The following is a 15,930-nucleotide window of genomic DNA, read 5'->3' on the forward strand; positions in this document are numbered from 1 at the left end:
GACCAAACAAAGCCCTTATTCCTAGAAATGGTCTCTGCCAAGTGAGGCAAAGTCAACCCAAAAGGAGTATTTTGTTTGCATTCAAATGTACTTAGAGATTCATTAAGTCAGCAATTTTCAACTGGTGTGCCACAAGAACTTTTAAAACATGCAATACCTATTGATATTAGGGGCACTAACCTCTTTTTCCTTAGATTGTTAAATTAAAAAATAACAGCCAACACAATAGCCATTTGGTGTGAATGAATCAAAATTATATCTATCTTGTCAGATTGGCAACAATATATAATTATTGGTGTGCCACAGAATTTTAATAATTAGTTGTGTGCCACGAGATGAAGAGAGTTGAAAATCATTGCATTAAGGTGTAATACACAAGTCTATTTTTTGTGTAATTAAAAACAATTTTAAAAGCTTCAATAATCTCTCGTGGGAATATGTAAATTTTAGTACAAATCAGAGGACTCTCTTACCTTCGGCGGCTTGAAGGGGTATTCTGGTGTAAAAGTGATGTCAAGGAAGAATACACCGCCCTCATACACAGACCCTGGAGGCCCTAGGATGGTTGATCTCCATTCATAGATGTTATCGCCTTTGGGACCAGCACTGAAAAGAATATATCAAAAGGTAAGTAGATGGAGGCACCTCCCAATTTTCCCAGTGTATTAAGAAAGGAAAAAGATCCCCTCTCCTCTCCCTTTTTTGTTTAAAGTGTGGAATCTCTCCACAAAACAGATGTACCTTTCAGATACAATCTGATGCAGGACTGCACCAAACCCACCAGCCTTAGACCAAGTAAGCTGAGTAATAAACTAATGTTAAGCCCATTCTTAGCTTACTTAGCTGTGAATAAGCACGAAATCCCCCAATTGTCAAGACCTCCCAACACATAAGAAAATGTAAACAATACTCCAAAAAAAGAGAAACACCTCTCAGCACACAGAACTACAATAAATTAGTGACAAATTACAGCAGGTTGTTGCTCATAGCACATCATTTCTGACCCACTGATGGGGGTTCCTCCTTGCTCTTGCAGCTCCATAATCTCACCCTAGGAGGAGTACAATAGTTTGCAGTACTTTTTACAATGTGAACCATGTTGGGAGGGAGAAGGAAAACGACAAGTATCTAATTATAAGTTATTCAATTTTCATTTCAGTATATATTAAATTCCATAATCAGACCCATTTGACGGGGGATGATGGCAAAAGTTTACAACTCCCGGAAGGCCACTATCAAGCACAGGGAACAAGAGAATCTTATGTGAGCCTGTTCAGGGAAAGGTCTGGTCAAGCACCCCACCCACTTCTCTATGATTAACCAGGTTCCCTCAGGTTGGCGTATGTTTTACCAGCCTTCTGTCCCCTTCCTGTAACGGAAGATACTTTTGGTTCCATAAGAAGTATGACTTCAATTTCAAAAGCTGGTCTAAGTATACTTTAGAACAGTGGTTCTCAACCTTCCTAATGCCGTGACCCTTAAATACAGTTCCTCATGTTGTGGTGAGCCCCAACCATAAAATTATTTTCTTTGCTACTTCATAACTGTAATTTTGCTACTGTTATGAATTGTCATGTAAATATCTGATATGCAGGATGTATTTTCATTGTTACAAATTGAACATAATTAAAGCATAGTGATTAATCACAAAACAATATGTAATAATATATGTGTTTTCCATAGACAGCCCCCTCCGCTCCCCTACCCCCTCAAAAGAATTTTCTTGGCCCAAAATGTCAGAACTACTAGTAAGGTTGAGAATTCTGCCTTAAAGGGAATTTGCTCAAGGGTAAGCTAGTAAAGGGGCAAGCTTCATTTTTGAATCCCTGTTGTCAGATTCCAATGCCTATCCTCTTTGTTTTACTGCTCTGTGCCTGGTACAGAAAAAAAAATTCACTATAGTTATTTTTAGAAGTTAGGCTGGCATATACACTAAATTCCTATAGACCACTGCTCCTCAAACCGTGATCCCTGGCCAAAGCCACACCAGCCTCCTCTGGGAATTTGTTAGAAATGCAGACTCTCAGGCTCCACCCCAGACTTAGGCATCAGAATTTGCAAGGTCCCCAAATGATTCCTATGCACATTGAAGTTTGAGAACTCAGCTATAGATGACATTAAGTGATAATAACTAGATTTAAATTATCATATGTATTATCTAGCTCTCTCCTTCACTGTTTATAATTCTTTGCAGTAAGAAAAGTATCAATCCTGGTAATGCTGTAGGAAGAGAGCCACAATCAGATCTATATTCCCTATAACAAACATACTACTCAAAATCCATTCTTAATTTACTCTACTTTTGCTAAGAAATTCCGAGAGAATGATAAAATAGGAATGTAGCAGTCTACCAAAGGGAATTCCCATCTCCCACAGGGTCTCCCAACAGACATGCTCTCTAGGAAATGCAAGCTGCCTTCTCCATGAGGTCTACTTAGCACACCCAGAGGAATTTTATGAAAAAGAAAACAAAGAATTTGTCCTCAGCACCCCTTCATAAAATGGTAGTCATTAGTCACCTAGAAGTGAGTGGCAGGAGGAAATGTCTGAATTTGAAAAATCAGAAAACCTCACTAAGATAACTAATCAGGCTAGTGACATGGAGAGTGCTATGAACAAGTGGAGCAATCACTGCCATAGTCCCAATAACTAAGAATACTTCCTCATACAAGGTGGTACTTCTAGGGATGTACCAGTCACGTACTGACCCTTGGGAAGACCTTTTAGACAAAGGCCAACCTAAAGGACTCCCAGAGAAGCTGGTGCCCACTATGAATTCCCTGTCAGCAGTATCCAGTGTGTCTAAGCAGCTGTGCTGGAACAGGGCGGGCCCAAATAGGAGGGAAACTCACTCAGAAACTTAAGGCCTAAAACAACATGACCGTGCCCACCAACAATGGCCTTCCCACAAAGCTCATCCAAAATCCTGTTTTCCTAACACCGAGGAAATGGTGTCTTCCTCCAGCAGAAAGTAGATGCACCTTCAAAGGGATTTGCTTTATCTCTTCATGAAGCACAAGGTTGACTGGAGGCCTGTGGAAATTGTAGAGCTTTTGTGGAATTTGTTCCAAACCAGAAAGAACCTGTTTATCTGTAGATGTTTAACCAGAATGGTACAGCCATGTGGACACACAATCTCTGTGACATCAGATCTTAAGTTTCTAAACAGCGGGAATTCCCCACACAACAGTAACGAACAGTGTTTCTATGAGCTGTTCAAAACATGCACCACTTACTGTTCAGCATCACAGGACAATGTTTTCAAACTCGGTAATAACAAACACCACAAAAAGCTCTCTTACCCCTAGCCATTCAATTGCGGTTTTACCTCAGGTGCTGCTGTTTTAGAAAAAAGCGCAATAACCCACCACTACTGGAAATTTACACACTAGAGACCAATACAGAGTAAGGGCACAGTTTTAAAAAAACTATTTTCAAGATAATCTGAAGAAGACTAGGGATGGTAAAGGAAGACCTAAAAAACCACGAACATTAAGGGGCCTTATTCTCAACTAGGGTTGGCTGAGTATGAATATCTAATAAGCTGAGCTAAGCATGAGAAACATCATTTCCAAAATTCTTTCACAAACTTTGACTTAAAAAAATGTTTACTCAAATCCTTTGTATCAGGAAAGATAGCATTATCCCCACTTTAAAGATGGAGAAACAGATGCAGCAGGTTAAGTGAGTGTTTGCACAAGGTGCTGAAGCTAGGAAGTCACACACAGTTCTGGCCAATGCAATCAGGCTTTCTACAGTGATGTTCTCTCCACCACATCCATGGAGCTGCCAATAAAGTTCTCTGCCTCTGGACTCACACCCACTTCGTTTAATCACATTAACTAGTATGGCTTTCCTTCCTTATTGTTTCATTTCTCTTCCACATTTGGGTGGAAGCTGGAATTAAACAGGAAAATAAAATCTTGTGATCTAATAGGTATCAAAATTTCTAAAACAAAAATGGATTCACTTTATTTGTAGAAATGCATTAGCTGAAAACAAAAACATATCACACAGAGTAGTCAGTGTGGAGGAGAGGGGATTTCAGTAATAACGTGACAACTACCAAAATGATGAGAATCCCCTGCTTATTGAAAACCAACGATGGTTTGTGGAAACAACCATCAGTTTGATTGAATAATCCAAATATTATGCTCCTAAATTGCAAAAAGAACAAATAAACAGTTCTTTTGTTGGGGGGGGGGGGCTAAAACAACAACAAACCAGGTATAAAAGATGACATCTACTTCCCCAGCTCAGAAATTAATTTGGTCCCAGACATAAGCCAGGAATTCAGATCCACTCCACTCCATTCTAGTTCACAGGGCACTGGGAGGTCCAGCCATCATTGGAATGACCTGTGCTCAAATGGAGGTCAACCCCTGCCTGAGGATACAATCACCCACTGCTCAATGCGCTGTAAAGCCCAGGCCTCTCCATTCTCTTTGTTCCCTCCCTCTCCATTGGGATCTACAACTTAGAACCACCAGGAAATCACAGGGTCAGGAGGTGAGGAGAGCTATTTACTGCACTTGGGAGAGAGTCCCTGGCTTCTTTCCTGGCCCCAGCTGGCCAGGAGAGAAAAGGGAAGGCTGCTTATGTTTGCAAAGGCCTGAGAGGCTGAATCAGTGAGGCTATGGCTTGTACGGCAAACACAGGGCAGGGCTTGGAGAGTAGGATCTGCCTTCTTTCCCACGGCTAAATCTCATCGGTAAATCTCAGTCCTGCTGTCTAGCTGAGCAGCAGGCAACAGCATAAGCAGGTACACAGGATTTTCACCAATGGCCATTGGCCAGCCACCATTCTGGCTTGCAAATTAACACATGCAGTGCATAAGCTACCTCATGTTAGTATCATCTGCTTCCTAAAATGACTCTGAATGTCATTTAATATTAAATGCTACAGGGAGTACAAACCATCATTCCCCAAACAGAAAAGAGTCCTGTGTAACAAAAATGTCAGCTAGTATTTCCAATTCCATTTGAAATATACTCTCAGAAAACTGTTAAGGTGATGCCTGTTCAGTATAGGTTCTATAGAAAGGGCCAAGAGATAAGAACAGTTTTGGGGGAGAAGGGGAGTAAGAGATCAATCAAAAGACTTGTATGCATGCATATAACATAACACATGGACACAGACAGAGGGGTGAGGTGAGGACATGTGCTGGGGGGTGGGAGTGGTCGGAGAAGTCAATGGGGGAAAAAAGGAGACATATGTAATACTTTAAACAATAATTTAATTTTTTTTAAAAAGAAAAAATTTTGATTAAGAGAGAAGGAGGCAGTTGCTCCAAGCTTAAATTGAGGAGTTTGGTTTAGAGGTACTAAGAGCCCACATACATGCCTGGGAAATAAGAATAAAGAATACAAGGATATAAAAAATAAGTGGGAAAATTTTAAGCTCTTATTTTTTTCTTTCTTAGAAGAAAGCCAACATCAATCCCAGGTAGACTACATAACCCCCTAAACAATTCTGGAACTTGTGGCACGTGGAAAAGTTGAGAGTGAGGCAGGGAAAGGTTCTAAGGACTGGTTAAGCGTATATAAGCAGCAGTCAGACCTCCTGTGATAGGCAGAATTTTAACATGAGCAGCACGATCTCTTCCTCCTCACACTCTGTCTCATCTCAACATGAGTGTGGGCAGAAGCTGCAAATTGCTTCTTACCAACAGACTAAGACAACATTGATGGGCTGCCACTCACTCCATGGTTTCTACAAAAGGTTATGTCATATGAGTCTTAGCTGTCTGGAGAGAGAGACTGCTCTGCTGGCCTAGAAGGAGCAAGCCTCTGTGATGTAATCTGCTATGACGTAAACTGCAGGTGGCCTCCAGGAGCTGCTGGCTCCAGCCCTACAGCTGCAGGGAACTGCACTCACAACTATGTGAGCTTGGAAGAGAACCCTGAGTGACAGATGAGCACACAGGCCAGCTGATTCCTTGCTCACAGCTTCGAGAGACCCTGGGCAGAGGACCCAGCTACGCTATGCCCCGACTCCTGTAGGTACTAAATATGTGTATTGTTTTTGGGCTGCTCAAGTTGTGATAATTTACAAAGCAATAGAAATCCTGCCAGATGGAGGTTTATATTCTGGAAAGGTTAAAGCTGAGGGTCTCTGAACCAGGGGACATTAATATGGATGAGGGCAGAGGTGCTGTACTGAAAATGAGCGTATGCATGCCAGGCGATCAGACGTGTTTTCTCCCTCGGCTCCCAGAGCACAGCCTGGCCTTCACCCTCTGCACAGTTTCCTTTGGGGAATATGAACAGCCCAGAGGAAAGACATTAAAGGCTCCCTAACTAACAGATAACCGGGAACATGGTTCCTCTCTAACATGGCAAACAACGATCAAAACAAACTAGAAGATGGCCAATTAGAGAAAACAAACATTAAGAAAATGTCAAAATAAACTTATACCCAGAGAGACAATATACTGCATCGATGAAACAAGAATACGACTAAAACAAAACATTGAGAAGGCACAAACTTCCAGTTATAAGTAAGTTTTGGGAATGTGATGTACAGCATGTTGACTATAGTTAATACTGTATTGTATATGTGATTGTTACTAAGCTAGTAGATCTTAAAAGTTCTTATCACAGGAAAAAAATTGTAACTGTGCAAAGTCATGGATGTAAACTACACTTGTTGTGGTCATTATGTTGTACACCTTAAACTAATAAAATGTTGTATGTCAATTGTGTATCTCAATAAAATGAGGGAAGGAGCTTTTGGAAATTAAAAATGAAAGCAAACATAAATCTTTTTCCAGCATTCAATGAAGGGTAAAAACCGAAATCTATCAAATTAAAAACAGACAAGTAAAAAGCAGGAGAGAAAATTACACAAAAATTAAAGGGCCATAAGAAGATCCAAGATTTGAACAGTAACAATAATCCAGAAGGTGTAAATAGAGAGGAGGTTAAAAAGTAATTTCAGAAAACTTCCCAGGACATGGATTTTTTAAAAGGTAATGTACAAGGAGCCAACGAGCTTGGCTTTGGATTTCAACAAACTGGGAGTGAGCTGGCACCAGAGCAATGTCTTCATCATAATGTTCAACACAAATTCCATACCCACACACATAAAATCAAGTACGAGGGGAGAAGAGAGATCTTTTCAGACATTTGAGGTCCCAGAGAAGATTAGAGAATAGAAAGAATCTCCAAAAAGACCGTGTAGAGAGAGCCTGTCCACACTGCAGCAGGTCAGGCTCCAGGAGAGAGTTCGTCAAAAAATATGAAATTCATATACAATGCCCAGTGCATTTGGATGTCTTTTGAGGAGGTTTAGACAACCGTGAAAGCATTTGAAGTTGAATTACGATGGGGTAGGGAGGGAGACAGACAGCAGGGAGAAAGGAAGAAAAGGAGAGAGAGAAAATAAGTTATGCAGGAAGTGATCACAGTTGGCTACTGTGGTACCATATACAGCTGTGAATAATGTTCACATAATGTAAACAATGATATAACAGTAACATAAATAATATGGGTGAAGGTACCTGAGAAGGGGGGTGGTGGGAGGATAACTAAATCTTCACCATTCATTGTTGGCAAAAATGGAGTAAGCAAGTAGTCCTATACAATAAAAGCCTAATATGCTAAGTATCCGGTTGTCCGTTCAACCAATCAAAACATGATATGCTAATGATATGCTAAGGCCGCTCAACCGCTCGCTATGATGTGCACTGACCACCAAGGGGCAGACAGTTGACTGGTTGACCAGTTGCTATGATGTGCACTGACCACCAGGGGCTCTGCCCAGTAGGTTAGCTTGCTGCTGGAGCCCAGCCAATCGGGACTGAGCGAGATGGGCCAAACACACCCTAGAGCCCTCCTGCAGTCCCTCCCCCTCCCCACCCCTGATGGGCCCCCATGGGGCGGGTGGCCGGACCCCACCCGTGCACAAATTTGTGTACCAGGCCTCTAGTGTGGCTATAACTGCCTAAAAACAGGGAGGTAAATAGCAAAACAATCCAGCGGAAGAGAGATGGCAAGTACTTGCCTCTAGAGAGCAAGATGCAGGAAGGCTGCTGGGAACAGTTGTTTCTTTCTAACAAATCTTAGAGAAATCTTAGATTCTTTAAACTATGTTGGTGTATAGTTTTAATAAAACCAAAAACTAAAGAGAGAAAAGATGCAAAGGAAAAATAAAGCCAACATTTTAAGACCAGGTGATACGGCTTTTTTGCCAATTTGACTTCCTCCAAGTACCCTGGTACGTGTGTGAGCTATTTTTCCAAATGATCATCCACTTGGTTCCCAGAAATCAAGCATAAAATACTGGCCTAATATTATGGATTTGCTACATAGAGTTTAATGCCCACTGTACTACATATAGCATAATGCAAACCAGGAACAGAAGTGGCATGAAATTTATTCTAAGGGAACTGGGAAGGTTTCAGAGTGTAATAATATCTAAGTGATGCTTAGAGAGTCAAATAGGCCATTTTCCAGGGAACTGGGGGACCAAAGTGGAGAACTTTTGGTACAGAGATGTGAATGTAGCTGAAATGGATCTGGAAAGACAAATGGGAACAGATCATAGAGGACCTTAAATGCCTACCAAGCAATTTAGATTTTAATTGCACTGCCTACAGAAATGAAGTGAAAAAAAAGTTACTGTTTTAAAAAGTGGAAAACAGCCCTGACTGGTTTGGCTCAGTGGATAGAGGATCGGCCTGCGGAATCGGGGGGGAGGGCGTCCCGGGTTCGATTCCAGTCGAGGGCGTGTATACTTTGGTTGTGGGAACATCCCCAGCAGGGGGTGTGCAGGAGGCAGCTGATCAATGTTTCTCTCTCATCGATGTTTCTAGCTCTCTGTCCCTCTCCCTTTCTCTCTGTAAAAACATCAATAAAATATATATATATTTTAAAAAAGAATTAAATTCCTGTGGCATCTCATCAATGTTAAAAAAATAAATATAAAGTGGAAAGCACTGAAAACATCAAGCTATTCAGAAATAGGAAGCTACACATTCAAACCTGAATGGATGAAGCAGCCTAATTAAGAGGCTATGGAAATCTATCAACCTGCGCCAGAGCAGTGACAATGAGAACAAACTGTCGCTGGGAAGTCATACATACATCATGCCAACAATCCTAAAGTGTTCCGAGTAAACCAGAGAGCCTCTGAACCCATCCACACACGCAAATAAGACATCTACGTCCAATCCTCACTCAGCAAAAGGGAAGCCAAGGGCCTCTCCCTGGCCTGCCCAGTCTCCCCGTGGTTCCGCTAACCAGACACTACACACCCCTTTCCAGACACTTCCCTGTAGCGCTTCGTTAAGCCATTATTTGCTAAATAAACGAAATGTGAATTTATGTATACAATCTTGTATGTTTATTAATATTTCAGAAAACTGTCAAACCATGTACTACTCTTCAGAAGATACTACTGATCATTAGTAAGTGTACTTGATGTTTGTTGTTATATGCATATAGTTTTAAATACAGTGTATATGGTAATTAGGTAATGTCTAAGTTTATTTCAAGAAGTTTAAAAATACCAGGTTTAATAGTCTTTTAAAAACACTATTTAAATGGGTTCATGCCTTACAGCAAATAAATGAATATTTTTAATCAGTTTATCTGGCTGCTTGGTGGGTGGTGCTTCTTTTAAGAACCAGGGCTCACAAGTTCAAAGACTCTCAATCAGGCACAGTCAACACCAACCACATCAGCATGAATAAAGTGAGTGCCAACGTGAGTCTCGGGATGGCCACGAAAATCCAGTGCATTTCTGACCACTAATTATAGCTCTAGAATTCTGTTAGCCAAAGGCATTGTCACAATATTTAGCCATTTTAGCATTTGGTTAATAAACACTTCATATTATTAACAATGAATCCCACACGAAGCCATGAGACTTTGCTAAAAAAGACAAAAGCAGAGCAGTCAAGATTTTTTTGTTTAGTAAACAGAGTGCGTGAGGTGCAGCCACCAGCTCTGGAGGAGGAACTGCTGCAGCCTCCTCCCACCTCACTGAAACCTGAGCAGGGACACAGCGTTCATGTGCCCCAGCCAAGGCGACAGCATCCAGCAGCCAGGAGCGGACAGCTGCGGGCACCGAGTGTCGGTCTCCCAGCAAAATGCCTTTCTCCTTCCGCAGTTACAGAGCCACCCTTCACTTTCAGAGACCTTTACGCATTTGCTCTGTGCAAAGCCTGAACACAGGACACGGTTCTGGAGAAGAGCTGCCTCAAAAGGAAGCAAAGGGAAATTCCGGTGGCTTTGGCAGGTGGGGCTGCCAAGCAAGGAACAGTGAGAGTAGAAAATAAATCCTAATTGGGTGAGTACAATAAACCAATGAAAATACCTATTTAGACCTTAATATGTGTTCAATGTTGTATTAGGTACAAGAGTCACAGAAATGGTAAAGGCTAGTGCCTACTCTCAGCAAACTCCCAGCTAAGAGGAGGGCCAACAAGGAATGACTAAAACGCACGGTGGATTGTCAGAAGATGTGAGCCCAAGTGAGGGTAGCTTAGAAATGGGCCCAACATAAAAATCTCAGGTGGGTAACCCTCTCTCCCTTACACGCATGTGCGCGCGCCAGTTTTCAACCACAAGCGCTCCCTTGCTTTTGCCTGTGAGGTGAAGTGTAGAAAAGGAACTTGTATTTAGAACAAGTTCCCCCAAATGAACAGCCTCGGTGATGCAAATCAGTGGATCTTATGATGTTACTGTTACATCACTGCTCCTCCTTCCTTTACAAGTCCAAGACAAAGTTTCCACCAAATGGTAAAAATAAGGGGAAAATAGTATTTGTTTTCCATAAAGTTTAATATTCTCCCTTTAGTGAAATGCTGATGATAACAGATGGCAATTCTGTTTTCAGTGTCCCTTGTGAGACAAAAAAATTAGCAGCCTTGTACGAGCCCTCCATCTGAAGAAATTCCAAAGTTACCAGTAACGGCTTCTGTAGCCTGGGTAGTGCAGCCAGAGCAGTTTCCATCCAGGAAAGGCTGGTCTTGAGCCTGGCACCCGGCTGGCCCAGCACCTCTCAACTGTCCCCAGGCTCCCAGCCTCCCCAGACAGCCTTGGTAAGGCCACTGCCCCCCTTATAGCCACGGCACCTCTCTCCCTCCGACTCACTCCCGAGAGGAACTCAGCCTGGAAGCAGTTTCATGTATGGGTATGGTAGGTCCACAAAGAGCAACCAAACCACGAGCAAGTCCCGCCTCTCTCACCAGACCAGCACCACACTGTGGCAGGTGAAGTGAAGCCTGTGCCAAACCATTTCCTCAATAAATTCAGGGTAATTTTGCCTTGGCTGGCACACATCCCCAGTGTGAAAGGCAACCGAAAGGTACAGGTTTTGGCAAGAACATCTTAAAGTACTAAATGTGTTATTTATAAGGGCTTCTTCCTTATCTTTGTATATCTTGGTCCCTCAAAATCTTCACTCCTCCTTTCCCCTTTCATTTCAGAAGTATAGTGCTTCTTTCCAAGACAAACATGTGGTCTTGATCAAATTGCTCCTTTTTCCTTTATCAGTGAATCTAACACTTGGTTACAAAAGTTCAGGCTTCACCATGCAAAACAGGAAAACATGACAAAACAAACCCTGCAATACTCCTAAACATCTCTCTCCAAGCTACCAGTCCAGCTTTCTCCTGCCCTCAGTGCCAACTTTCTGCTTCTACCTACACACATGCCCTCCTGAGAGTCAATCCGCTTTACCTCAATACTCTACAGGAAACTATTCTATTAGAGGTTACCAACAACCTCCCAGTCTCAACAGGAAAGGGCATTTCCCACTTTCATCAGCCTTGCCTTCTTGACACTGCCAATCAGGCATTCGTTCTCTGATTCTCCTCTCACCTCTGAACTCCCCTCTCCTCTCCACAGCCCTTCCCCTGCTAACCTGTCAACGCACAGGAGCAAAGCCAACAGGAGCCCCCGGGGAGGGTGCGGAGATATGTGAGGTCCAGGGTGGCCTGAATGGGTATCAATGGAAGTTGAAGAAGGCAAAGTCTGACTCTAACATAAAGCTTATTAAATCTGAGATTTACCACCTTTTGTAGTCAAACTAAAAGCTATACCATACTCACTCTTATCTAGTTACAATACATGTTTTAGGTAAATGAATTTTCTGATCCAGTGTAACAATCACTAGAATAATCAAAGTACTAAATCGTGTGCCTAAAGTCTTTAGCAAGAGACTTTATAGTTACCCCTCACCACCCACCCAGAATGCCTTCACTCCTCTCCTACAGGAACTCCAAACCACAACCACCCAAACACACTTCCACAAAACAAAAAGATCTAGGACGATGATATAAAACTGGGACTCTCAGCTGCATGTGGCTCTTTCACTCAACAACCCATAGGACTTCAAATTTGTGTCAGAATAGTACAGTACAATACTGTGTTCAAAGGTAGTCATGTGGTATTTTTGGTGAATGGTGACTACAAATGTGGCTCCAGAAGGCCAGGACTGAATGGCATTGGTTTAGAAAAGGCACATTTAAAAATGAGAGAAAGTGTGAGAGATGAATAGATGACATTTACATTTTCTCCCTATTAGAGTCAAAATATTCCATTTGCAAATCCAACAGCAATCTCTGGAAAGTAGAAATGCACATCTGTAACAACACAGCCATTAAGTCCTACTACAACCCACACATAACATATTCTTCTGATGTGGCTTGACCTGTAATCATATTAGAATTAATAGGTATTCACACATTTTCACACTTTATCTGATATAAATGAGTAAGAGATTTTATTTAAAATTTATCTTGACATTTGGAGACTATTTTGGGGCATATCATCTGTGTGGCTCAGTGTGTTAAACATCAACCCATGAACCAGGAGGTCACAGTTAGATTCGTGGTCAGGGCACATGCCTGGGTTGTGGGCTTGATCCCCTGTAGGGAGGGTGAAGCAGATCAAGGGGCTCAACTGTATGGTTTCGATGGAAACGAAACGTTTGGTGGTGAGCATGGTGTAGTACATAGAGAAGTCAATTTACAATATTGCATGCCTGAAACTTATATGTTACAAACCAATGCTACTGCAATAAAAATAAATGTAAAAAATTAATATGCACTCAAAGTATAACTAATCCTAAGTCAATAGAGGGGTTAAAAAAAATCAAGTCTGGCTCTGGCCAGTGTGCTCAATGGTTAGAGCACTGTTTTGTGCACCGAAGGGTTGCAGGTTTGATCAAATTCAAAAGTATTTAAGAATACAAAAATATCCAGCACCCAAAAAAGTAAAATTCACAATGTCTAGTATTCATTTAAAAATTACCAGATATGGGAAAAGTCTGAAAGTGTGAGGAGAAAATCAACTTAAGAGAAAAAGATCCAGATGTGACAGAGATAATAAAATTAATGGACAAAGACAGTAAACTATTGTTATAACTATTCTATAAATTCAAAATGATAAGACAAATGCCTGAGTATGCTAGATGGAGTGATGGAAATTATAGAAAGACCCAAATCAAACGTCTAGATATTAAAAAATACAACATCTGGGCTTTTTCTTTTTCCTAAAATATATTTTTATCGATTTCAGAGAAAGGAGAGGGAGAGATAGAAACATCAATGATGAGAGAGAATCATCTATCGGCTGCCTCCTGCACGCCCCCTACTGGGGATTGAGCCTGGGCATGTGCCTTGGACCGGAATCGAACACGGGACCCTTCAGTCTGCAGGCTGACGCTCTATCCACTGAGCCAAACTCGTTGGGGAAACATCTGAGATTTTTAAAAAATACACTGGATGAAATTAATAGCATGTCAGACAGTGCAAAGAAAATATGGATAAACTTAAAAACACATCAATAGAAATTATTCAAAATTAAACATATAAACAAAACTTTGAACAGAGAATTGGTGTATGTCAAACAGCTTAATATACAAGGGGGAAGCAGAAAAAAAAACTTGAAAAAAATTAATGGCCAAAAAGTTTTCCAAATCTGATGAAAACTATAAACTCATAGACCCAAAAAGCTCAATAATCCCCAACACAAGAAACATGAAAAAAACTACACTAAGGCGGATCATAATCAAACTGCAAAACCCAACAATAGATTAAATCTTAAAAGCAACTACAAGGAGAAATGACATACAGAACAAAGACGTCTCATCAACTGCAAGCCAGAAGACAGTTGAGCAACATCCTCAAGTACTGAAAGAGAAAAACTGTCACCCTACGACTCTATACTCAGCAACAGTGTTTCAAAAACAAAGGCAAAATAAAGATTTTTTTCAGACATACAAAAATTGAAAGATTCATCCCCAGCAGACCTGATAGTAAGAAATGTTAAAGGCAGTCTCTCGGGAGGAAGGAATTGATCACAGGCCTCTATCTGGAAAGAAATAACACCAAAATGGTAATAAAATTACAGACAATATAAATTTTATTTCTTAAATGTCTTTAAGATTTTAAGTGTTGACTGCTGGTGTGGCTCAGTGGTTGAGCATCGACCCATGAACCAGGAGGTCACAGGTTCCCGGCCAGAACACATGCCCGGATTGTGGGCTTGATCACCAGGGCATGCAGGAGGCAGACAATCAATGATTTTCATCATTGATGTTTCTCTCACTCTTTCTCTGGATCAATAAATTTAAAAAAGACATTAAGTGTTTACAGTCAAAATAGTAACGAAGTATTGTGGGGATTCTAACATGTAGGAATAAAATTTATGGTAACAGCACATCAGCTACAGGAAGAAATGTTGAAGGGTCCCTATAACATAAAGAAGGGCATAATATCACTTGAAGATAGACTGTGATATTCTGAAGATGTATTCTATAAACTCTAAATTAGCAACCACTTAAAACAAAAAATTATAGCTAGTAATCCAACAAAGCATGCATGATCATTTAAAAAAAAGAAAAAAAAAGCGTGAAAAAAGGAAACAGGGAACAAACCTCACAAACAGTGAGATCTAAACCTCGTCTCACCAGCAAAAAACATTAAATGTAAATGGTCTAAATGTTCCAATTTAAAGGCAAAGATTGTCAGACTGGAAAGAAGCAGATCTCGAATATATGCTACCTTAAAAAAAAACCTGTATTAAATGCAGACATACCTCATTTTACTGAGCTTCACTATATTGTACTTCATAGATGTTGCATTTTTTACAAACTGAAGGTAAGATTCCCCTCATCAGCAAAAAGATTATTCTCAGTGGTCTGGAGTGGAACCGGCAGTATCTCGGAAGTATGCCTTTAAGTCACATACCAACTATAACTTATTAGACACGTACTAATCAATATTAAAAGCTTCTTCTGCAGAGACATATAATTACCAACTTGGATGTATAAAGCAACACATTAATGAACAAGTAGAAAGGGAAATTTTCAAAAGAATGCTAATGAGTTATAATTCTCAATCTTCATATTACCAGAGTCTGGTAATATACCATATACCAGTGATGGCGAACCTTTTGAGCTCGGCGTGTCAGCATTTTGAAAAACCCTAACTTAACTCTGGTGCCGTGTCACATATAGAAATTTTTTGATATTTGCAACCATAGTAAAACAAAGACTTATATTTTTGGTATTTAGTTTATATATTTAAATGCCATTTAACAAAGAAAAATCAACCAAAAAAATGAGTTCGCGTGTCACCTCTGATATGCGTGTCATAGGTTCGCCATCACTGCCATATACTATATGTTATTTAATTCTCTGCATGTCAAAAGTTCCTTGAAAGATTGAGGTTGGTAAAAATGCTACTTTTCAAACAAGCCATTCTTACTCAAATCAGTTAGGGCTACTTCCTTAATTAAAAAGCAAAACAAAAGGCAAAATCAAAACCAATCAACTAAACACTGTGTCCAATGGTTTATAAAAAAACAAGACACTTGTGATTTTTAACATATCACAAACCCTTTGAATTTCAAGTTGGGATCAGCCCATGTCTAAAAATAAAAATATATGGCAAGTTGGACTTGGATAAAGTGGGCA

General features: G+C 40.6%; 1 protein-coding gene across 1 annotated transcript in view; it reads right to left on the bottom strand.

Moving 5' to 3' along the window:
* The window catches only part of UBE2E1 (ubiquitin conjugating enzyme E2E 1), a 51,991-nt gene that overhangs the window by 4,429 nt on the left and 31,632 nt on the right, over positions 1 to 15,930 (bottom strand). Inside the window, exon 3 of the mRNA XM_006754664.2 lies at positions 474 to 606. Coding sequence (XP_006754727.1) covers positions 474 to 606 — 133 coding nt within the window. The remainder of the gene's footprint in view (positions 1 to 473; positions 607 to 15,930) is intronic.

Source organism: Myotis davidii, unplaced genomic scaffold, assembly GCF_000327345.1.
Source record: "Myotis davidii unplaced genomic scaffold, ASM32734v1 scaffold192, whole genome shotgun sequence".
Taxonomy (NCBI): domain Eukaryota; kingdom Metazoa; phylum Chordata; class Mammalia; order Chiroptera; family Vespertilionidae; genus Myotis; species Myotis davidii.